The 26,076-nt window shown below is 38.2% G+C and overlaps 1 protein-coding gene across 3 annotated transcripts in view; it reads left to right on the top strand.

The window, feature by feature from the left end:
- The window catches only part of TSPAN12 (tetraspanin 12), a 65,542-nt gene that overhangs the window by 24,723 nt on the left and 14,743 nt on the right, over positions 1–26,076 (top strand). For all 3 annotated transcript variants that reach the window (XM_047847404.1, XM_047847412.1, XM_047847423.1), the window contains 3 exons: positions 11,387–11,461; positions 15,172–15,279; positions 19,403–19,546. In XM_047847404.1, coding sequence (XP_047703360.1) covers positions 11,387–11,461; positions 15,172–15,279; positions 19,403–19,546 — 327 coding nt within the window. The remainder of the gene's footprint in view (positions 1–11,386; positions 11,462–15,171; positions 15,280–19,402; positions 19,547–26,076) is intronic.

Genomic DNA, 26,076 nt, shown 5'->3' with positions numbered 1-26,076 from the left:
TTTTAAAATTTCCAGTTTCTTAACCTGTTGTCTCATAAAAGATGCTGTCATAAAAGTGCCTGTGATAATGAACTCCTGCCCCTCGTATGTTCGGGAGGGATCTGACCACCTTTGGATGGGTCTATGTGAGAGGAGCCGTCTGGATGCGAAGCAGGTCTGGTGTTGTTTTGGCTATTGTTGCTTAGAATATTTCTAAAGCTCCTTCCTGTTTGCACTTTTCTGCCCGGGGTCTGGTGATGGGAACCCCTGTCTCAAATTCTGAGAAATGGCCCAATTATATGTAAAGATAGCCTCTTCAGAGACCAGTAACACCCTGTAAATCTTTGGAGATAGGGCTGAGCAGGCAGACTTTCGCTGACCTAGCTTACAAAGCAACAGAAGCCATATATGTGGTAACCTGTCTAGCATGTCCAGCTGCTTTATTGCCTCACCCTTAATGCTTTACTTCTCATGATATAGATCATTGACCCTGAGAACTCGTAGCCCTTGGCTAAGTCCCTCAGATTCTGGTGTAACACATTTCTCAAATAGTTTGAACAGCACATGAAGCAAACACGTACTAATTTGAACTTCACCAACATCCTTGATAAAGAAATCAGCCCAGCAATTACTGGAGAAGATAAAATTGAAAGGGAACATAAATTAAGATGTGCTATTAGAAATATTCCTCTATATTTATTCAAACATAAGCATGAACAAAGGACCATATATATCATGCTCATATTTTCTTACCTTACCCTGAACTTTTGTATGGGCTCAGGAGTTACAAGATTATGTTTCTTCAAAAATTATGTTTCTAAAAAATTATAGTTCTGGTTTTTTCCTAAATTAGACTGATCTCACTCATTTGTGATTCTTAAAAAAAAAAGGATATTTAACGTTGCCTTTTCTTTGAAGAATTTGTAGAGAGACATAGAATGTGGTGAATAATTAGCCGTCAGAAAGTACCAAGCCCATGACATGGTTTTGAGACTAGGCTAACACAGAGGCTTTGTCTGGGTGTATATTTTAAGCAGCAAGTACTCTTGGACTGTTAGTAGTTTAGTCCCAGTGGATTCTTAACAAAATGTCGGCTGTTCCATTATCTTGTACAAATATTTGGCACTGGAATTCTCTTATTTACTAACTATAAGTAATATAATATTTTTAAACCTCCAATCACCAGGAAAGGAAAAATAAACAACTGACATAGAGATACTTAGCACTGAAAGCTTGCAGAGTTTAGTATTTGACAGGGTAGAGACTGGAGTTTATCATTTATCATTTCATGAATGTAGGCTTTTAATCAAACTTTTTGTTTGTTATAAGTGCTGGATATGTAGTGTGTAGATAGGAGTCAGAAGGCACCGTGTTTTAAAAATATTAAGATGTCCAGTAAAGTATGTTATATTTTGAAATTGTTTTCATTTGCAGGGAGGTGAATCTCAGATTGTACTAATTTTCCAAGATAAGCGAATCTGACTTTTCTGGTTTTCAATATTTTGAATGTTTCTTAAGATAAAATGGCCTGAGTTTTTAGTTATAATTTTTTTTAGCTATAAATTAAGAGCATAGCAGGTTAAAATAATTTTTACAGTGTCTATAATTTTTACTTTTCTCTCAGTGAAATATATTCTTACTGAAAGTGTTCTGTGATACTTGGCTGATTATCTGCTTGCTTGCACAGAGAAACTTATATGACAGTGTTCAAGGAAAACATTAGAATTTTGTTTTAATGTAAAAGTTATTTTCTAGTTGGTACTTACGTAGAAAAACAGTTTGGAAAATAAGTGCCTGGTTTATTTGTGGTAGGTTGGATCTAGGGCTTTTGGTTTCCTTTAGATACTGTATATCTCAGAGTCTTCTCTTTAAAGCTGGAAGGAATGAAGATAGAAGTTTTGCAGTAATACAATATATTTTCTATAAGATGCTCTTAGTAATCAAAAATATTTTTTCCTGTATTTCTCAACTGCTTATAAAACTTAAAACTCCCCAGGGGTGCCTGGGTGGCTCAGTTGGTTGAGCGTCGACTTTGTCTCAGGTCATGATCTCGCGGTCTGTGAGTTCCAGCCCCGCGTCGGGCTCTGTGCTGACAGCTCAGAGCCTGGATGGAGCCTGCTTCGGATTCTGTGTCTCCCTCTCTCTCTGCCCCTCCCCCACTCATGCTCTGTCTCTCTCTGTCTCTCAAAAATAAATAAACGTTAGAATAAAATAAAATGTAATACTCTTCAAATTTAAACACTCAATACATTGATTGCTTTTATGTTTTCCTTAGACTGATCAAAGCTGGAAACAAAAATTTAAACATTACTCTCTTTTCCCAAAAGTGAAAATTATTTGATATTTTATACAAAAAATAAATACTACTTTCTTAGAAATTTTATTATTATTGATTGTTAACAGTAAAGAATTAAAGGTATAAAAAATCACTTTCATTTATTAGTGCTTTCATAAAAGTTCCATTTAATGAACAGTGAAGCACCCATTGCCTACATGACACCAGACTTCATTATAAAATTGTAAAATGTGAATAAGAATAAAAATTAATTTTACTATTGGAAAGAAGCTGACCTGACTGACTTAATAGAAGTCCAAAACATAAAAATAAGAGATGGAATTTCTGATATAACTTGTCAAGGATTTTACATAGCCAGTAAAACAGCATTTGTACCTTTAACTAGCCATTATAGATGGACAAAAAAAGGACATTTTTTTTTTTGCCATCTTTAAAATTTTGAAATTATTGGCAGTCTTTTTTTTTTCCAGCTAGGAAAGGTCAAAGATGGGAACATAAGGTTTTTAGGTCATTCCCTATCAGTTCAAAGATAAGAAAAGTTTTATATAAACATATGTGAACATGTCCCTGTGTGTATGTATGTTCATAAGTTGGGGGTCTATTAAATGGTAGATTGTGAGATATTGCTAACACCACCACCAATATCCCTAATATAATAACATGCTATGTGCCAGCCAGTATTGTATGTAAATTCTCCAAACCATACCATGAGGCTTCACTACTGTTATCCGCATTTTACAGATGAGGACATTGAGATCTAGAAAAGTGATTTGCCCAACTATTAAGTAGTAAAGCTGGGATCTGAATCTAGGATGTTTGACTTCAGAGCCTGGGCTCTGAAAAACTTAGTGTTCTATTGCCTCTCACTTATGTGAGAATGTGCCTAGCTCCATTTCCCTTTTTAAAAATAGCATAATGATGCTCTTGCAATATTTTTTGAGAAGTAAATTGTATAGTATAGCATTATATAATTGTATATTACATATTATATAATTATATAAATTATATAGCATGTAAATCTCTGGCACAGTAAATTATTTATGCATGCATATGTGTGTGTGTATGCACTCACATACACATATTTGCATAGCTATAGTAGTATACTTGATTTTTTTACATACATTTAATATACTTTTGTGCACTTACAATGTTATATACTCACGTGACTTGAGTATACAAATATATCTCTCTCCAGCAAGTTAACTAAAACCAGGCCCCTCTCATTGAATGAAATTGCCCACAAAATAGAATTCTAAGCTTCATAATTTTTTGACTGAAATGAAATATCATGGAAAATAATCCAACTCACACTAGTCTGAGAAGACTGTATGTGTGGTTTTAATGAGCAATGTTGCAGGAGAGATCCGAATTGCCCAACAGGATCTAGTAATACAGAGAGACCCCTGGGTTGGGTCTATAAATCACATTTAAGTATACACTTTTGTATTTTGTTGTAGCACTCCTATTTTAAGCTACTGAAGGTGCATTTAGCAAAAAGATGACAGCACCTGAGCATGAAGTTTCCATTTGCCACCCACCGCCTTTAGTTCCAGTAACCGTGAAGTATAATCGGGCCACTTAAAATTCGCAGCCTGTTTGAATAACGTTTTCTATGTAGAACATAGATAATCCTGTCTCCAAGCTTCTTCTCTTTGGTGTCAGGGCTTCAGGGGGACTATTGTTTGTTTTAATTTTGCTTTTATTTGTGTCAGAGTGCTTCATGCACATAATTTACAGTTAATTTCATTCTCAAGGCCTTATGATAAGAAATAGTAGTCTTACGCCATCTTCCACTCCTAAGTGGCAGCTGCTCTCAATTTTGTTTTCACAGATTCCCTTGGAATTTACTTCCCCATCTCTAAATCTCATATTTATGTAAATTCTCATTTTTAAAAATTTTTAGCTGTAAGCACTACCCACTGACTTCTTATGATGAAGAACTTATTAAGATGGAGAACTGGTGCCCTTTCCTGCCCTCATGCCCCAACCTTTCAGGCATACTTCCTATGATACCTCAACCCGGACGTGTCATAACTCTGGATAGATCAGTGCTTAGGATTAGGACTATGTAAATACTATTCACAGCTGGGCCAGGAAAGTACTGGGTTTAATTTTTCTTTCTGGAATAATACTTTGTTTTTCTTGGAATTAATAACTCTATTTTCTATGTATTTCTGTGTAATTCAACTCTAAACTCCCTCTGGTATAACTGTTCTCTTTATATGTCCAAATATTTGGGGCATTCTATCAAATTTTTTTTTTAAGAAATCTCTCTCAGAACATTCTAGACATGCTCCAGTCTAGGCCCACTGAAGCTTTTGCATCATGGGCTATCCCTTTACTACCATTCTGGGATTTACTTTGTCTCTCTCTTATTTTAGATCCCTGTTTTTTGGATTCCAAGTCATTGCCATTTTCTGTTCAGTCTCTCATTTTAGGAAGCACATCTTTCAGTTGTTTGCTGAAGAGGAGACAATTTTTTTGAAGCCTATATGGCTAAAAATGGCTTTATTTGCCTTTTCATGATAATTTTGATTGCTACGGAATTATAGGTTAGAAATCATTTTTTCCCTAGAATGTTGAGGACATTCCTCCACTGCCCTTTCGCTTCCAGTCTTCTACTGAGAAAGCCAATGCTTATTTTGGTTCGACTGGAGTTTTGAACCTTTGTGGAAAAGGTGTGTAAATTTGAACTTCAATTCTCTTTTTTAGTACGGTACTTTATCCTCTACTGTATCCAGTGTCCCTAGTCCTGACACTCTGTTTTACTGTCTCCAGAGAATGAATATCCCCAACTTCCGTATGGGTGGGGTTGGGTAGTCACCCAGCTACCTGGTGTGGGGAAAGGGACCTGAGGGGTCTCACTTCTTCCTAAACAGGTTTGCAACGAGTCATTCTTTAGCTCTACCTTCTTCCACTTTCAGTGGTATCCCAGCTGCCAATATCTGAGCATTTGGGGGACCCTGTTGTTTTCAAATTTCTCCACTAGGTTACGACTCAGCTTTTGGGGGACTGTTGATAAATTTGTACATTTCCAAACTATACTTGTTGCTATCTCCTTTTCCTTTACCTCTGGGAATATACCTTTTTTTAAAAAAATGCCCCCTCCCCCTTTTTTTTAGTGAAATTTCAGGAGGGAGAAGGGATAGGGACATGTATTTATTAATCTGCTTTCTTTAGGAGGAAATCCTGGGGTGGATGGTATCAGGGAACCAAATCATTTTTATAAATAAATGTTTTTTTAGGAAAGGACTTCCTTGAGATTTTACTATTTTGTCTGTATACATATAATGAGATGAAATAACCTTTAATGGGGAGGAATAAATCTCCTTTGTTTCTCTTGGGGGAGGCATTTAGCCACAAGTCACCAAGGGCTTAAATAGGAAGGTGGGATTTCATGTCCTTCTCTTGCTCCTCAAAAATTTCCAGTGGACAAAGGGAGTCGTTAACCCTATGCCATTCTTGCCATATTGTGGATATTGTGGCCAATCTTAGTTTAAAATAACAACTTGATTTCAGTCCTTTTTAAAGAGAAGTTGGGTTCCCCACCCACTACTTCCTCCTTGGCTTCCTAATAGAGATGTTTGGAAAAATACCAGCTATATTCACATTAGATAGGGATTTCAGTAAAGATTTTGTCAAATAGCTTGTAGGATTAGACGTCCTTTAGTGGGAGTGCCGCTGATAAAAGGAAATGAACCATGTTACTCACCATCCTCCTCTGATCCTAGCACATCTACTCAAGAAATAGGCCTTGAGTACGTGCACTATCCCAGTCAGTATGTTAAGTATTTAAGCCAGAATGATACGTCTTGTCCTCATTGAGTTTATACTCTACTAGGTGCTATGATACGGTTACTAATAGCTGCTATTTAGGGAGTGTTTACAACCCAAGAACACTTTACCTGATTGAATCCTTAGCACAACACCGCAAGGTTATTTTTAACATTCTCATTTTACAAATGAGGAAACTGAGGCTTAGTGGTTTGCCCACATTCATCCAATTGATACGTACATGAGCCAGAATCTGGACGCCAAGTCTATTTTATTTCAGATCCCATGTTCTTCTCATTTGTCTCGTTTAAAAAGAGTCAACAAAGCAACTTCACATACAGTGTTTTATTTGATCTTCTTTTATCTAACCTAGGGAGGGCTCTCAGTTCTTAGCTGACAGTAATTACCCTCAGCCTGAGAGACTTGGTTAAAAAAAGTCACTAATTAATTGCATATTTTGGGGTGTGTGTCCTATTGTCCGCTTGCCTTATTTGATGCAGTTTTTTTTCATGAACATATGCTTAGAGATAAAGCTTATCCATAGAACACAAATTTTGGTTGAGTTACAGTAGATGAGCTTAGCTATTTTAAGGAACTCTGTATTGGATCATGTTTAAAGCAAATAAAATAGTTTGTCATGCAAATGATCGCATTCTGAATTTTTTTTTTTTTTGTATAAACACACAGCTTCACATTCTTCATTTGTTGAAAATGTTCAGTTGTCGGTAGCTGAAGAAAGCTCCTTTCATTTAGCTTCATTAAATCGTCCCAATTGTTTAAAGGCACACCGGATTATCATATAGTAACCCACAAAAAAAGACAATAGTAACACAGAAAGGCAACATTTAAAATTTCTTTAAATGTTTAAGCAGAAGTCAAGGGGAGTCAAACGTCAATAGGAAACAGTTCGAATTGGAGAATCTCAAGGAAATCTGAAATTGGTCTTTTTCGTTGGTAAACTATTATTCCCACCAAACATTTATTGACTAGTTGCTGTGTGACAGGTACTGCTCAGGTAGGGGCACTTGGCTGACTCCGTCCATTAAGCGTCCAACGCTTGGTTTCTGCTCAGGTAATGATCTGAGGGTTCGTGGGTTCGAGCCCCATGTTGGGCTCCTTGCTGACAGTGCGGGGCCTGCTTGAGATTCTCTCTTTCCCTCTCTCTCAGTCCCTCACCTGCTTGTGCTCTATCTCCCTCTCAAAATAAACAAACTTAAAAAAACAAAAAAAGAACTAGATCCCTGCCAGGCAGAACCAATAATCAAATAGTTAATGAGCACTGTGTCTTAGGTGTGAAGCACCTCACTGGTTTAAAAGCCAAAGCCTCTGAGGCCTGATGTACCACAGTGGGAACCCTGCCATACATGGAGGGAAAGAGAAAAGCAAAGTGGTAAAGAACGAGAGAGGAAATGCTGGAGAACCATAATGAGGAAAAAAACGGGTCATGTTGTAGGTAATGCACTTCCTCTACGGCAAGGAAGGACAAGTCAATATCGGATTGCATTTCACACACTGGTTCAGAATAACATTTGTATAATGTCTTGCAAATTTAAAATTAAAAAATTTTTCAAACCACCCTCCCATCAACCTTGATGATAATAGCAAAGAAGGCTTTATTGCATCTTGACCATACAGATGAGCAAACTTGAAGCCAGGCCAGTTTAATGATTTGCCAGAGGTCACAGAGTGTGTTCAGATCTGGGTTTGAACTTCAGTCTTCTGACTCCAAATTCTGAGCTCTTCTCAAGTTTCAGGAAGGAGATGAGAGTAGCTGGTTGGTCTGCAAACTAGATTGGCACAGACCACCTCACCCAGGCGTGTGCAGGGGGATGGTAGATGTAGACGTGCAGGAGAGACACAGGCGAACGCCGTCAGGGGAGATATGCACACGTTCCCAATACTGTCGAGGACAATGGAGGGCTTTTTAGTGAAATGTGATACGTATGTGCACTTCATACCATAGCAAAGGTCAGCAGGAGCCATTGCTTTATTCTTTGCTAGCTTTGTTCTGTTGAACTTATGGATTAGCAGATGCCTCACTCAGGTCCAGCCCTTAAACAAAATACTGGCAGAGGGATTCTCTGGTCAATAGTCAATCTGAGGATGACCATCTAAGACCCAGAGCTCACTGAAAAAGAAAAAGTAGGAGTAAATGGGGTTGATCTCTCTTTGTTGTGTTCACAATGGATTTGGCATTTAACATTTTCCTTGGAATTAGAAGACTAGATGTGTGAGGCCAATACAATGACAACAAAGCAAAGGCATCTGACCATGAGACTGCAACATTGTTTGTAAAACAAACAAACAAACAAACATATATATATGTATAATTTGAATTAAATTTTATTTTTTTTTTAAATTTTTTTTTTTTTCAACATTTATTTATTTTTGGGACAGAGAGAGACAGAGCATGAACGGGGGAGGGGCAGAGAGAGAGGGAGACACAGAATCGGAAACAGGCTCCAGGCTCTGAGCCATCAGCCCAGAGCCTGACGCGGGGCTCGAACTCACGGACCGCGAGATCGTGACCTGGCTGAAGTCGGACGCTTAACCGACTGCGCCACCCAGGCGCCCCTTGAATTAAATTTTAGATTTAATTTAGTTCAAGGAGGTTTTACAATGTTGATGAAATGTGCGTTTTCAATCTGAAGCTGAAATAAATCTGTGCTCCCGAGTATAAGTAGAATAAAGACAGAAGTATTGTTTTATATGAAAGAACTTGCATCCAGTGACATCATTGGAAATCTGAAAAGATAAAATAATTTTAGAGTTTTCCCAGAGGTAAAGGAGTGTCCAACTTATGTGGACTTCATCCTTCTCATGATAGGTAATCTCAGTTTTGAGTTTTTAATAAGTGATTGTTTAAGTTCTATAGGCTTTATTTATGTATTCCTGGAGATGCTTAGGTCATGATGTTGCTAGCCCATTGTAATGCTCACCACAAGAAATCAGAGGTGCTGGCGTGTGAGTAGTTACTACACTGTTTGGATCCATAGGCCTGGCACAGTTACCCAGGTATTACAAGTATTGCTTACATCTGGGCACTTTGCCCTGGGTTCTGTGCTTGGGGCCCTTCTGCTGGCCCTTCACTGGCCAGTGACTCCAGGAGGCAAGAAACAAGAGAAGTGACTCAAGTGGAATTTAAAAGGATATAAAATCAATCCAGAAATCTGCCTGGTGATCCTCAAGGCAAAGTAAGGTTTTCTCCTGACAAGCAACAGTGTCCATGTCTATGTTTTATTTTAGAGATGTCTTGCTTTTCAGGGCTGCTTTGGTCTTCATTGTAACCTAACGTCAATTTTGAAAAGAATTTAGATTACGGATTTGAGAAAACAAAAATATCCCATGGTATAATTTTTCTCTAGAGTCTTACTCTCTTGCAGGGTCTTCTAAAATGTAGAAAAAATTGATCTAGTATACAATTATTGAATATTTGCTCTTTGTAACATAAGAGGGGAAATGTAGTATTGTTCATGTCTAGAAATCTCTTAAGTAAGCCGTGAAAGAGAATTTACAGAAAAACTGACTTAGAGTACTGTGTTCACAAACTTTCTTCTCATCATCATTGTAAGGCTAAAATCTTTAAAGTAAGGCAGTGAGATTTGAGTAGATTGATGCTGACCAGGAGTACTGCATATATTGAAAATAAAAGTGCTAAAATGGAATACCTTAAAAAATATCACTTTATCTTTTGAACCAATTCTTATTTTCAAACCATGTTATGATCTACGAGATTATGCAGCTACATATTCTTTATTTTTTTATATGAAAGAAGCAAATTAAAACTAGTAGCAGTGACTGATGTCTTTAAATAATAGGGCTATATCCTGGAAGTAGTAGAAAATCAGCTCAATTTTCTAGATTTCTTATTTCCTCCTCCCCTTTCAAGTTCAAGTTCAGTGTTCAAGTTTTGATGGCTCCCAATCCTGTATCAGCCCATTTCCCTGCTGCCATCCTAGCTCAGCAATTTTTTTATTTAGCAATTTTTTTTAATATCACACCTTTGCTTTCCTGCAGGTCGTTTTTTTACAAAACAGCCAGAATTATGTTTTTATGATGTACGTCAGATCTTGTCACATGCCGCTGGATTTTGATTACACTTTGAATAAAAGCCAAAATCCTTTTTACTGCCCATGAAGACCTGGCTCTTTAAACTCCTCATCGGGGCACCTGGGTGGCTCAGTCGGTTAAGCCTCCGACTTCGGCTCAGGTCACGATCTCTCGGTTCCTGAGTTCGGGCCCCACGTCGGGCTCTGTGCTGACGGCTCGGAGCCTGCAGGCTGCTTTGGATTCTGTGTACCCCCCTCTCTCTGCCCCTCCCTTGCCTGTGCTCTGTCTCTCTCTCAAAAATAAATAAACATTAAAAAAAATAAATAAACTCCTCATCGTGGTCTACTTATAGTCCCTGTACCCACCCTGCCTCCTTCTGTGCTCCAGTTACCAGGGAGTTCTTAACTAATTAGCATGCTCAGATAGGTGACCTTGCACTTAATAGTTCCCCTTCCTGGATTGCTTTTCCACGAATCTTATCAGCATTGCCTTCTCGTTGTCATTACTGACTCTTCCTAAAAATCACCTTCCTAGAGATCACCCAGTCCAAGGCAGCTCCCAGTCTCTTACAGTGATATCACTCTGCTTTGTTTTCATTTATTCTATTAGATAACAAATCTTTATTGAGCACCTTTTTTGTAACAAGGAACACAGTAAAGTTCCTGCCCGTAAAGGAAATGTCATTCCAGTAACGGGGGTTAATCACTAATCATCACTACTGGGGACCCCCACCCTGACCCAGTGCCGTAAAATGCAGAAAGCACTGGTATTGTTTTATTTCTGCTGGAATTTAGTGAAGAAAACTTTTAGAGAGCCCTTTCTTTCTGACACTTTTACCTCCTATTTCTGCAATGGTACCTCCACAATGGGAGAGGTGTGGAGGTATGGTTTAAGGGACACAACTGCGAGGGTCTTAGCCCTCCAGAATTCACTGTACACATTCTTGAGCAAATCGCACTGCCTACTTTCTGCATTAATTTTCTCACTTATAAAATGAGGTAGTCCAATCCATTTCACAAGGTGTTTGCGTGAATTCATCATGAAAGTACTTGATAATACAGAGCACCAGCCAAACGGCCCATGTACGTGAGTTGTTGGACGTTGTCTGCAGATTTCTCTAAATTTGCTGACACGTCTCCCATCTACTTCCAAGGGAGCTTCTTGACTAAATGCCTCTGTTTTCTTGTCCACTGGATAAACAATGCTGAATAATATTTAGCTTGTGTCTAATGACTGCATCTCGTTTTGATTCTATCCTAACAGCATTAACTGTTTGTTCTCCTACAGTACTTTGGAAGTTTGCTCGTCATTTTCTGTGTGGAACTGGCTTGCGGTGTTTGGACCTATGAACAGGAGATTATGGTGAGTTCAAAGTGGCATACAGTTACAATCTGGACAATCTCTAGTGCAGACTTCTAAATCACATACTTTGGAGTTATTTAGGCACATGATTATTAATTTGAATGTTTATACTATATGATAACAATAATGGTCCCAATACCTCTGAAAATTAACATTTTCTTGTCTGTGTCTAAAGCATAGTTCCAAATCATAATTTGTAATGTTTTATTTGTTGTACTATATGTCTTTAATTCCACAGGTTGCTTAAACATGGATACAACAGACTACAAATAATAGGTGTCCTAAAATAATTGTGCCAACTTTTGAGTGTGTAATAGGAAACATTTGTGTTTGCAACAGGATCTGGGAGAGCTTGAAAATCTACATGTAAGCCTCAGAAAATGCCCACTGCAGCTGTATGCTGATGAATAGGAAGCATGCATCTTCTATTCGCAACAAGCTGAGCCATCTTCTACTTTAAGAATTATATTTGAAGAGTTGCTGTGTGTTTACTTTAGCCTAGAAACACTCTGCTAGTTTGAGACTTGGCTACCTGAAAACAGCTCTGAAGCATTTTTTTTCTTTCATTTTATCAACTGAAATAAACTTTTATAGCTATGAATGAGAGAAGGAACAACGGTCAGAGTCTCTCAGTCTTAAGATTTTACCAGTCTTGCTTGGTTTATCACTTGCCCCTCACCCTTGCGCAACACTAGGCATTATTACTTTTTTAACGTTTGCCCACGTCATTGATGAAAATTGGTGCGTTTATCGCCAATGAGGTTGAACATCTCTGCATATTTGATTGCTGGCTGTTTTCATGGTGGCAGGCCAGATTTTTCCACTGCGAGCATCTTGGAGTAATTCTGTTTCAGGAAGATGATGTTTTTCAACAAGTAGTCCTTGGACTGTCTACAGCAGGAGTCACCCAGGGCAGTCTTTAAAATGCACATTATAGGGCACTAGGCCAGAATAGAGGGGAAAGCAGAAGAAGAAACGGCAGGCACCAGGCATCCACATTTGTGACAAGTTCCCCAGGTGAATCCTCAACATTTTAACATTTAAGAGCTTTTAAAAAGAGAGAGGTTATTTTGTATTTATTTCAGAGAGGCATTTCAGCAGTTGTGTAATAAAATAGAAGTGTTTTGGTACCGATACAGTTATTGAAGATTCTGTGGTGAATCTGTTACTGTCCTGTGAGACTGTTTTGAATCCTAAGCGGTAATTAGAGACTAATGGGTCCTTTGCATATGCTAATTTGCATGTAAACGATGCTTTGGCACAGCCACATCTCCGAACCCCTCCGAACAGTAGTGCTTCCCCTGTCTGACAGCTCTTAGTAAGAAGAGAGAATTTATGATGATTTTTTTTTTCTGTTAAAAATTGAAAAGTCAGGGCAGGTTATAACTAATTTTAAGAAAGTTAAAAACTTTCTTTAAAACGAAATCTCCTATTAAAATAGGAATGTTCTTGCTGTCTTTGAGAATCACGTTTTCACTCCATCCCTAGAAACATCGTATATTTAGGGGAGTGAAAGAGTAGTTCTTCCAGACTCAGTTTCTATGCTTTATTGATAAAGAGATGTTCTCTTCTAATTTTTTTCTTTCTTCCCAAGATACATATATCTTCTTGACATTCAAGCAATAGATAGTAGTTGTATAATTAACCTCTGATCCCGTCAGCTCAGCTTTTGATCATGTTCTTTTTGATAATTAGAGGTTTTTAGAAATAAGTTTGCTCTCTATGGATTTTAAAATGGTTTGTATAGTTTTTATGTCATACTGATATTTGATAAATCTCCCAAGTTATAACAAATATGAAGTGAATTAATTTAAGGTATGTGAAAGTAACTGTTTTGATTCTAATATAATCTAATTCTAGAAGATACTTTCTTCTGTTGTGTTAAGGGACAGTCGCCACATATCTTCTTGGTGTCATAGTGGTACTATATGGATGCACACTGCCATTTCAGTTGAGTGCGTACATCACTGTTTGCTTATACAAATCTTCCCCACTAAGTCATCAGGATAGAGCAAGGGCTGTTTGGGCTGTTTAAAAGTGAAACGTGGAAAATGGTTCTTTGGAAAAAAAGTTTGTCAGAATTTTTTTTTATTGCTTTTGCTCTAATAGCAGTGTGAAAGAAAAGTGCCATTAAAGTTTATTAGCTGCCAAATTTTGCAGAACCCAGCCTTTGCATAGAATGGGCTTTGTGCTCTTAGCTGTTCCATGCAAGGAGCCAATAACTGTGTTTTCCTTTATGGCCAAATCACAGTATTTTGTGCCAGAACCTCAGTGATCTCTGTTTCTTGCCATATTTGGTCTCAGATTGATTGTGGTCACAAGAGGGAAACAACTTATATTTATTTTGTAAAATAAAATTTAAAATAAGACTATTCTGATAACCAAATCAAGAGATTTGACGTCAGTCTGTTTCCTTGTTATTGCTGTTGCTTATACATAGTTACCTCCTATTCGTTCTTTCTCTAGAAAAATAAAAAATATTAACTGTTTCAGATTATAAATTTCTAGAGAATTTATTTCCTTTCTATGTATATTATGTTCAAAAGCATATGAAATAATAACTTATAGTGAGTAGCCCAAGTTTTGGTTTAGTTACCTGAACTTTGTCGAAACCGTGCGAACATGGAGTATACCTGGTCAGACCATTTTTCGGGGGGAACAAAGTTGTGTGCCCCAGTGTTGGCATGTTTCCTTTTATATGCACATTTCCAAGTATTAAAAAAGAAAAGTAACAAAGGAAAACAATGAAGAATTTCTGTGGTCAGGAATTTTGAAACTACTTCTATTGGTATTACTGTCTTTTCAAAATAAGATTTCAAAATAGTCCTAATCTTGAGTTAGCGTCAAGCTTGTTTGGCTAAGTTTGGTCCGTATTACCCGATAGATCGGATACGGATATCTGTCCAGTTCCCCAGTTACATATTGTAAACCTAATACCACATGTGTGGTGAGACTATGATGTGTATGCATCAGTTTCTCCCCTGGCATTGTAGATAAAGCACTGCATGATATGCTGACTAGGTTTCTGGCCAACTGTTGGGTTGTGTACCTGAAGCTGTCATGATTAAACACTCTGTTAAGGGAGACTGGGCTAGGTGACTGGGGGCAAGAAGCACAAAAGCGCTTTAATCTGAGAGGTTTTCTTTCTAAAATTCTAGCATGCACCCGAAACCCAATGTTTGGAAAGATATTTACACACTTAATCCGTAGTGAAGCTTGACTTGAGCTGAATTCTTTTCCTTCTTAATTCTTATCCCATTATTTTAGTGCTATAATCTGCAGTCACTTCAAAGACCAACTCCATAGCATTCTGAAATCAAATCAGAGGACTTTTCTGGGCAAAGATCATTTGTTATGAGGAGCTCTTTAGCTGGATCTGTCGGATATACAGTAAACTGCTTGTTTTGTGACTTTCTAATGCTTGATATTAGCATTAAATGATTTGGCTTTTTTTTCCTTTGCTTAATGTAAAGAACTTCCTCATTTACTGCAAACATCTACACATAGAGATTGTTTAATATGTAGCTAATAACCTTGAGCTTAATTTGGGCCACAAATATAAGTTTAAAATAGCATCTGTTAATTGCAGTACATTCCAAGTATGTGTATGAGTCTGTGAGTGATTGTATTTATGAATATGTGAACGTTTGTGTTCCTGTATGTGTGTGTTTGTGTATTCCAGCTGTTGATATTTTGTTTGTTATCTCCAGGTTCCAGTACAGTGGTCAGACATGGTCACTTTGAAAGCCAGAATGACAAATTATGGCTTACCTAGATACCGGTGGCTTACCCACGCTTGGAATTTTTTCCAGAGAGAGGTAAGTGCTATAGTGTCTGAGGCAGAAGGTATGGAATAAATGGCACACTTTCAAAACAAATGTTCAAAGCTTTGGCTTTGTCATTTTCTCTGTGCTGAAAAGTGAAGCCTATGATTCAGTTACCCTGGGTGGACTTCTTTACTGAGAAATACCTTAAGTAACTCCATGCCCTTCTTTTCTTCCTGTGTGTACCATTTTTCCCTTCATTTCACATGCTTCACATATATTTTAAGAATTTCTTAAGAGCCATGTTGCTAACCTACTGTGAAGTTTTATGAGAGTTTCTTGATGTATATCCAAGTTTTATTTGAATACATAATTTTTCACGACCTTTAGGGCTGTCTTTATTTTTAAACAGTTAATTTTTTAAAAAATAATGGTTCTTATTGGGGAATTAAGCATCAGTATATCATTGAGAACATAAGCTTTGGGGCACCTGGGTGGCTCAACCGGTTAATCGTCCGTCTCTTGATTTCAGCTCAGGTCATGATGTTGCAGTTCATGGGAAGGAGCCCTGTGTCAGGCTGTGTGCTGACAGCATGGAGTCTGCTTGGGATTCTCTCTCTCTCTCTCTCTCTCTCTCTCTCTCTCTCTCTCTCCCCCCCCCCCCTCCCTCATGCTCTCTCTCTCTCAAAATAAAGAAATAAACATTTTTTTTTAAGAAGCATGAGCTTTCTAGTCAGATCTTGGTTCAGATTCTGGCTCTGCTCCTTAATATTACATGAGCTTCTCTCATTTACTTAACGTCTTTAGCCTCAGTCTCCTCACCTGTAAAATAGGGATAATAAAATTACCTGCCTCCTTGGATTGTTGAGAAGAATAAATGGGATCTTAAGCTTGATCTCATTTAGCTTAAGGTTATTAACTATAGCATTACAAAGCACAGGCGCTTTCAGCTTTTCTTACCTAACTTCCATAAAGCCCCATGGATATCATCTTCTCAAACACAGCCTATATTTAGATGCTTAAAATTCGGTGACTTGAAGTTAACCGCTGATCTTGCTTCAAACCAAGCTCTCTGCCCAAGCAGTTTTCTTGTGATTGGAGATGCTGGGGTGACCAAGTATGCCTGTTTCCTTTCGTTTCCTTTAGAGCTGGGCCACAACTCATGTGAGAGGCAGCGTCTTCCATGATAGATATCCAGCTTTCTGCTCAGTTCCTCTGTCTGGAATATGGGCAGAGGTTCAAGTTACAGGATAATCTCCAAATTTGGCTCCTTGTGTTACAGTTGTCGAGATGGTGAAAATTATCATAGTGACACAGATTTCCTATTTATTTAAATGCTTCCTGACTTTGTTTGTTTACTGTTCATTTGTACTAAAGGCAACGTGAAGGGAAAAAAGGTGAGGCCTTAGGGAATTTATGGTAAGATGTGTTCAGCTACTGCCCTGGGTGGAAGCTGTCTAGAGCTCCTTATGTCCTGGGATTTCTGATGTAGACCATGATAAAACAGGCTAGAAAGCAAGGTGAGTTTTTTTCCAGTGGCACAAAGAGGGGCTTTACTTAGGTAGACGAAGTACAGCACTGCAAATGATAGTACATGTTTTTAGCCTCGTTGCCTGGTAAGTTCCCTCCTCTGTATCATAGGCCCAGTTCCCCCAAAAGGAGATGGCGAAGATCTCTGGGCACCCCAAAAGAGTCTTTTAAAGCCCCTATGTGTTAGTTTGCTAGGGCTATGGCCATAATAAGTTACCACTGGGGGCTTGAATAACAGAAATGCATTGTCTCACCGTTTGGAAGGCTAGAAGTCTGAGATCGAGGGGTGCAGGGGTGACTTCTTCTGAGGCCTCTCTCCCAGGCTTGTAGACAGCAGTCTTTTCCCTGTTTCTTCACGTCGTCTTCCTTCTGTATGTATCTGTGTTCAGATTTCTCCTTCTTAATATGGATGTAAGTCATATGGGAGTAGATCCCACCTTTATGACCTTCTTTTAATTTAATTACATCTGTAAAGGTCCTATCTCCAAATGTGGTCACATTTTGGGGTGAATTTTGGGAAGGGAGAACACATTTCAGCCCATAACACCCCTCTAGCAAAATAAACTGTAGAGCTAAAAGTGACCTGGTGGGGCCCCAGTTTTTCTGACCCTCATTCAGTGCAGTTCTATGCATGTACCTCCTTTTAGTGGACTCTCACTCAAGCCTTAGTGATCTTTATTTCATATATTTTTTAAAAACTCATTTTTAAAGGTGTATTTACTTATTTATTTTAACTTAATGGTTGGAGTACAGGCTTTGGAATAAATAGGCTCCTGCCACATACTGGTCTCTGCAAGTTACTTGGCCCGTCAGAACCTTTCTTTATATGTAAAGTTGTGGTGGTATTTTCCAGTTTCACAGGATGCTAGCAAGAGTGGCCCTCTCTCAATAATGTGGTTTTAAAGGTGGTGAGAAAACCGTGAGCAGAGGTAGACCACAGTCATGCCTAGTGTCGTGGAGGGACCACTTAGGGGAGTTCTCAGGGAAAATTTCATTACCGATTTAGTATCTCCTGTTGACAAAGAAAAACAACTATGTAAAAAGAAAAAAAATGACTCAGTGACTTATTAATATTAAAAAATATATCTGGCACTGAACATGGTATGCTTCAGTTATTTGGAAAAGTCATTTCTGTGGAGCACCTCATTTCCTGACCAGGCCAGATAAATGGGCTGTTCTATTGTGGATGGAGCTTGAGTTCCAAGAACTGTACTTCTGTCGTCAACATAGAAAAACACATGTCCTTAGGAAACGAGAGAAGTGGGTTTTCTCTGAGTGCAAGAATTGAAAAAGCCTGCCTTGGAAATATAGTAGTTTATGATTTTTAGAAAGTGAAGTCTTTTTACTACATATGTTTTTTATGGATACTCAAGGCCTTTTGTAAAATATATGATGTCAAATTATGTTTGACCTAATTTATGATGTTTATGGTATATCTGTAGCTTTTAGAACAAGTTTATAAAAGGCAAGTAGTAACAATATAAAAAATGTTTCTCAGAAAATTTTAGTATTACTCGTGGCATCAGTAATTCATCATTTACAATAGTCTGAAGATTTTTTTTTAATTAGTTACTTAGGCAAAAGGAAAAGTGTAAAATGGTTTTTAGTATTTTCCTTGTTTCATTTTACATGAGAAGTTCAGAATTCCTCATAGATGATTTTAGTTGGATTTTGAAATGGTGGATTGTGCTAGTTTATGATACGGTGTTAATCCTGCACACAGATTGGTCTGTTGGGCTACATAATTTGCAGAGCCAGTCACTCTTGGCAAAGTTCTTTTCAGTGATTGCCAGGAGTCCTTGTTTTTGACTGTAGGGAAGAGTAACTCCCTCTATCCAAGGGCAGAAAATTATCATAGTTAATTATTCTGAATCTAATCTACATATATCCTTAAGCAGTGTTTCTAAACTTTCACCAGAAAAAGTTTTTGCTAATCCTTGGTGAAATTAGATAAAAAGAAACAAAAGACAACAGTAATTTTCCTTAAATCCAATTTTATTAAAGCTAAAGGCATATCATTTCTTCTGAGATCATGGTGCTAGAATATGATACTTTATTTCAAGATTCTCATTCAATTAAATAAAAATTTGTTGGCCAAACCTGTGTTTATCTTTTGAAAAATTTTTGAAAATTTAGTGGTTAATCAATCCAAGTTGGGTAATCTTTGTGATGTGGACTTTTGGTCAACGACTCTTTCTACAGAGATAATGGAAACTTGTAATTTAATGTCTGAATTTATTAAGCAGTTATATTAGTTAAACTAGGTGATATGCAAATAGATGGATCAACTGTTCTTTAGTAGCTAAAGTTTTAATGGTAAATATAGGATTCTTGCTAATGATTTTGTTACTGTGAATGTTCAGTCTGCTGCTGAATGATCACTTACGGAGGACCATACAGTCGTGGAGAGATTCAGCTATGCCTGATCTGTTTGCATGTGTTATGAGCATTATTGTTCAGAAGTGTTCCATTATAGGGTCCTTGGCTGCATTTTTGTCGTCAACATAGAATGTACACACATCGTTAGGTAATGAGAGAGGTGAGTTTGGCTCTGGGTACAAAAATTTAAGAAATCTAACGTTTAATCTTCTGTAAGTTAAGAAAATATTTTTGTAGTTGCTGAACCTGACCAGTCATTCTTTTGCAGTTTAAATGCTGTGGGGTGGTGTACTTCACCGACTGGCTGGAAATGACAGAGATGGACTGGCCCCCAGATTCCTGTTGTGTTAGGGAATTCCCAGGATGTTCCAAACAGGCCCACCAGGAAGATCTCAGTGACCTTTATCAAGAGGTAAGGCCATACGTTGTGAACCTATCATGCATACAGGTTTTCTTATAATGACTTTTAGGTAAAGAATCAACAATTTGCCAATGAAATTTTCCTCTTCTATCTAAATATAAAGGCCCTTAAAATTCTCTAATTTGTGGAGAAACAGGATAGCACTAAAAATCAGTATAAAATCATCATGTGTTAACAAAGGAAATTGGTGGGGGGTAGGGGGTGCCTGGGTGGCTCAATCAGTTAAGTGTCCAACTTCGGCTCAGGTCATGATCTCGTGGTTTGTGAATTCAAGCCCTGCACCAGGCTCTGCGTTGACAGCTCAGAGCCTGGACCCAGCTTCAGATTCTGTGTCTTCCTCTCTCTCTGCCCCTCCCCTGCTCACACTCTGTCTCTCTCAAAAATAAATAAACGTTAAAAAAGAAGTTAAACAAAAAAGGAATTGGGGAAGACTAGATTTAGAATCAATTGGATTTTAAACTGTATTGTCTAGAACCAAGTTCTCTTGCCTCCTGGGGATTCTTTGGAAACAGGTGCATGCGGAGTGTATAAAGAACTCTGAATATTTCAGAAGACAAGGTTTGGAGTTCTTGAACAGACTATGTATTTTAGGGCCTCCACAGAGACGAAAACATATGTAGGAAAAAAAAATCCCACTCTCCAGGGAAAACGTTGTCCTCTACTCTTCAGTTCCCCCTACTGGCTAATGATCAGCGATGTTAGTTTTAGTTAGCTGATTTAAAGAAATTAGATGCTCACTGGGTTTAAAATCAATCCTCACATGCCCAAGAAAGTTGCCTATTCGCGTTTTCTGGGAAAAATTTTCAGAATAACCAGTTATTCCTTTGTTAGCAGAAGCTTTCCTATTCTTTCCTTTTTAGTGGTGATTTTCAAACTTTGTTAGCAGCAGAATCTAAATTCAAATTAAAATCTAGAACTATACCATCCAGTACAGTCACCAATAGCTACATGTGGCTATTAAAATTAAAATTAAATTAAATTAAAATTTCATTTCGTTAGTTCAAATAGCTACATTTCAAATGCTTAAAAGCCACTTGAGACTTGCAGCTTCAGTATTAGACAATGCAGATATGAGACATTTCCACATTACAGAAAATTTTATTGCAGTCTTGATCTAGAGTGGAAACTCAAAATGTAAATCAGATGACAGGGAGGGTGCTCAGGCTGAGGGGCTGGGATTATTTCCCAATAACATCTCCAGTCAAGCATCTGGGTATCCAAAAGCACCATTGAAAACCTCTGGCTTACCATAAAGCATGGTGATAAAGAGCAAAACTTTTTTTTAAAACAGAACATCCGGATTTATATATGTATTTATGTATTTCAAGACAGTAATCTTAAGAGGCTCTATGTCTTTCCCTAAAAATCCTATTGTTCAAAACATCTTTTAGGCTTCCAAAGTCAATTGTAGAGATGCACAAAAATCAGTTTCATTAGTTTATGGTGTAAATTAACTTATTTGAGAAAAATGGCGGATTACCTCCACAAATGATCCATTGTATTTATAGCTTACGTATAAGTAGCTTTTGGCTGTTAAAGAATTCATCTCAGAGGACAAGACTATGCCACATTAAGCATATCCAAAATAAAGTGCTTTGGGCCCTGAAGTGCCACAAAGAAGTGTGCCAAGGATTTTTTAAGGGATTTAGAATTGTATTTGTTTCCTAGGGCTGCTGTAATAAAGAACCTCAAAGTGAGTGGCTTAAACAGGAGATACTTATTGTTTCATGGTTCTGAAAGCTAGGAAGCTTGAGATCAAGGTGTCAGGAAGGTTGGTTCCTTCTGAGGGGTGTGAGGAAGAATCTGTTCTATGTCCTTCCCTCAGCTTCCGGCAGTTGGATGACAATCTTTTGTGTTCCTTGGTTGTAGAAGCATCACTCCAATCCCTGCCTTCATATTCACATGGAATTCTCCCTGTTTGTGTAGATCTCCAGATTTCACCTTGTTCATAAAGACACAAGTCATGTTGGAGTAGGGGCCCATCCTCTTTCAGTATGACTTCATCTTAACTAATTACATCGGCAATGACTCTATTTCAAAATAAGACCACATTTGAGGTTCTGGGGATTAGGACCTCAACATATGCTTTTGTGGGGAACACAACTCAACTCATAACAAGAATTGTTGAAACCACTGAATTACCTAGGTTGCCTCTTTTAAAAGATAATCAAAGAATCATTCGCTCAGTGTCTCTGAGTTCTTTAGTGATTATGCTACATCTTTTTTTTCCGGGTGAAAGTCTGAAATAAGGATGGCCAGCTAACAAGTTCAATAGTTAAGGTCCTGTTCATGCCATAGAACAGAAAACAATGCTTAATATTTCTAAGATATTATTAAATGCGAACATATTTGGATATTCAAATACATTATAACTTACCACTAGGCTTTAAAAACACAGATGATTACAGTATAGATATTAAGTGTATATGTGAGTTGAAACCTATCAACTTTCCTAGTGTGAACTTAATCCATTTGTTAGTTTTTAGGAGTGGCAAGTCAGTATGGGAAAATATTGGGCTACAGCACTATATATAATCTCTACCCTTTTTAGTGATTAATACTGATAATATGATTATAACCAATGTTGATCATAAGAATGACAAAACACAAATCAATTTGCCAGATCTTCCCATAAAGTCTGAATATGGACAGATTCACTGCACTTGTGCTTTGTTTAGTTGAAAAGCTTTCAATTAAACATTTGATAAGTTTTGTTGTTTTTTTTTTCTGCTGTAAGAATGCCATTCATTTTTACTAGTTTATCTTAGATTATTTCCGCTGGTAGTATTTATAATGGAATACCTTACATTCAGGCTGTCTATAATTACTTGTTCTATGGATTTTGAGATTGATAGAAGCCATATTATTGTGCATGTGCAAGTTGAGAAGCCAGATTATTTTAAAAGCTTTTTCATATTTTCATCAAAAGATTTTCAGTAGCAAGCCGACATTGCCAGTTACAAGATATTCTTTAGATAGACTTCCAGCAGAGATGGAGGTTCATTATATCAGAGTAGCTCTGCTTTTGCATTTTATAATTAATAACAGATGCTGGTATTGGTAATGATACAGTGCATAATTATATGCATAGTTGACTTACAAAAGTGGATCGCTTAGTAGCTTTATGGTACAAATACAATTAAACCCATCATTAAAAATAAGACTCAATTCCACTTTGCCCTGGAGAACATGTTTCCTAATTGAAGAGTGCCCAGAGACTATCCACCTGGAAGATGGAGGGGTCTAACAGGGAGGAACAAGTGAGAGACAGCTGGAGGTATTTATGTTACTTATTCTGAAGTAGCAGATACTAAGGGGGAGATATTTTAGATGTCTTCAAATATTTCAAAGTTCATCATTCAGAACAGGAACTAGACTTGCTCATTGTTGCTCCAAGGGCCAGACATTACAGGAAGGAAATTTTGAATCAATAGAAGGAAGACCTTGCTCATCAAAATCCGTCCAGTTGTGACACAGGTTCTCTTATAAAATAATGAGTGGCTCATCACTAAAAATATTAAAGTCAAGGTCAGATAACCATGTCATTGGCAGATAGAATGGGTTTTTAAATTAAGAGTGGATCTGGACTAGATGAACTTCAAGGTCCCTTTTATCTTTCATATTCTCTAAGCTCAGAGATAAGAACTGGCTTTCTTCCTGCAATCTTTCTTCAGGAGTCTGAAATCAAGGAAATAAATCATTCTCAACCATCTGGTGGCCTGCATGGTCCCTGACCCAATAATGTTTTATGACACGTTTGAAACCTGTGAAAAATGACAGAGCAGAAATAAAGCAACAATTGCACATTTTAGAAACATTCCCATCAGAAGTATTGTTGGATTTGGCACACAGCTCCTCCAATACCTGTAATGAGCTACGCACTTGTATAAAAGTATAGATGCAAAAATCACAGATGAAAATGTTTCTGACCATCAACCTGGTTCCATCACATTCATCAACTCACAATGTTTTGTGAGTGCCAGGTGCTATTGGAAATGCTGAGGATATAACAGAGAAAGTTGCAGACAAAATCTCTCCTCCTGTGTAACTTACATCTAGTTAGGTGTATAGACATTTAGCAAGAAAAAAGCAACAATAAAAATAATCTCAGGTAATGGTAAGCATTTTGAAGGCTCTTAAGTAGGGTTGTGTGCTGGAGAATGGCTTTATTGGTGAGGGAGCTACTTAGGATGGTTAGGAACCCACTCTTTTAGGAAGTGACATTTGAATGATGAGCAGTCGATGAGAAGGCTGCAGCCATGCAAAGATCCACTGAAGGGGCACCTGGGTGGCTCAGTCACTTAAGCATCCGATTCCTGATTTAGGCTCAAGTCTCGATCTCGCAATTCATGAGTTCGAGCCCCACATCAGGCTCCATGCTGACAGCGTGCACCTCGGACTCTGTGTTGACAGTGCAGTGCCTGCTTGGGATTCTCTCTCTCTGCCCCTACCCCATGCATGGAACACCCGTTCCCCGCCTCAAATAAATAAATAAATAAACTTAGAAAAAACAAAAAGATCCACTGGGACACCTGGATGGCTCAGTCGGTTGAGTGACTGACTTCAGCTCCGGTCATTATCTCACGGTTCGTGGGTTCAAGCCCCGCGTCGGGCTCTGTGCTGACAGCTCAGAACCTGGAGCCTGTTGCAGATTCCATCTCCCTCTCTCTCTGCCCCGACCCCACTTGTGCTCTGTATCTCTGTCTCTAAAATAAATAAACATTAAAAGAAAATTAAAAAAAAAAAAAAAGATCCACTGAAGAATTTTTTTTAGCCTGTGAAACTGTGAGTGCCAAAACTCACCCAGAGGTAGACTAGTCAGTGATTACTGACTGCTTACTACCCTGTTCTTTGGGATTATTTGTGTAACCACACTCTCTAAATACCAGGTGTTAGACTTGGCCTCAGCAGAACATCAGACTCAGGGTGTATGTTGGTAGAATACAGGACTGAAGTGTCTCTTCCTTCTCTCATCTGCTGAGTTTTCCACCATGTCATTACTAAAGTTCTCTGTCTAGACTTGATCTGGAGAAGAAAAACAGAGAGACTGAGAAAGAAAAAGCTAGCAAAGTGTGGACTGTCAATCTCTTGCCCGTGGACCTGTGCTCTTCTTGGATGGGCTTCAAGGGAAAGGTGATAGTGCTGAAATTGTTTTCAATATTTTATATGCATTTTTTTCAATGACTAGTATCCTTAGCTTTCATCAGCTTTTCTTGGGGTTTCATACCAAAAAGTGTGAAGAACCGCAGTTGTAGAGATAGTTGCAGTGTTTGCTACCCCTGTTATGAAATGAAGAATAAACATCTTTTCAGAGGGATTGGAATGCAATTTTCTTCCTCCGTACGCCGCCTCAAGAAAAATGAATGCAAGTAAACAAGTTCACAACAGGCCCTCCTTCAAATGGACCAACTCAAAATGTAAAACAAAGAGGAACAGAGAGTAAAGTAAAATGTACCTCCAAAGATACATGCCTTCGTTTTGTAGTTAGGAGAAAGACCACTGTTAAAAGATATTGTTGGCTTCTTCGGAAAAGTAGTATTCACAGCAGTTTATGTGAGGGCTGGATAGAGAGATGGTTTCCGCATGGCTGGGTGCCTTTGAAACACTTTCCCTCTATTTTACTTATCTTATTTATTTTTAATTTTTTTATGTTTATTTATTTTTGAGGGAGACAGAGTGAGAGCAGGTGAAGGGCAGAGAGAGAGAGGGAGACACAGAATCCTAAGCAAGCTCCAGGCTCTGAGCTGACAGTACAGAGCCTGATGTGAGCCTGACCCACAAGCCATGAGATCATGACCTGAGCTGAATTCAGAGCTTAACCGACTGAGCTACTCAGGCACCCTTATTTTTTTTTTTTTTAAGTTTATTTATTTATTTTGAAAGAGAGAGAGCAAGTAGGGGAGGGGCAGGGAGAGAGAGAGAGAGAGAGAGAGAGAGAGAGAGAGAGAATCCCAGGTAGGTCCCACACTGTTGGTGTAGAATCTGATGTGGGGCTCGAACTCACAAACCATGAGATCATGAGCTGAGCCAAAGTCAGACGCTTAACCGACTGAGCCACGCAGGTGCCCCTGGAATACTTTCCCTTTAGACCCTTAGTCTTTATATGTTCCATGTGATGTTGGGTTTGAATAGCAAATATTCTTTATAATTCCCCAAGGAATTTTGCCCCAAACCACTTCTGCCTCTGAGTAACAGAAAACTTGTATGGATAGGGTGATAGAGAAGGCCAGGAAGCATGGAAGTGAAGGGATGTGATCTCTCTGAGCCTCCGTTTACAGCACGAAGAACCCAGATGGTGACAAGCATCTAGAGGTCCATGGTACTCCCAGAAGGTACATGGACATATTAGGGATGCTTCCCCAGGTTAAAGGTGGGCCAGCTCATGATGAACCCATGTGGGATGGTTCGTTCTAAGTTTTTGTTCTCTCGTGTGTTCTCTTCCGTGTGAGCTGAGTCATGAACTCATGCTGTCGTCCCTCACAGATTGGAGGTCCTGTTCCTCCTTATCTCCTTTGTACCCT

This window comes from Prionailurus viverrinus, chromosome A2 (genome assembly GCF_022837055.1).
Source record: "Prionailurus viverrinus isolate Anna chromosome A2, UM_Priviv_1.0, whole genome shotgun sequence".
Lineage (NCBI taxonomy): Eukaryota > Metazoa > Chordata > Mammalia > Carnivora > Felidae > Prionailurus > Prionailurus viverrinus.
Note: the sequence above shows the minus strand (reverse complement) of the source record. Positions and strands in the feature narration are given on the sequence as shown.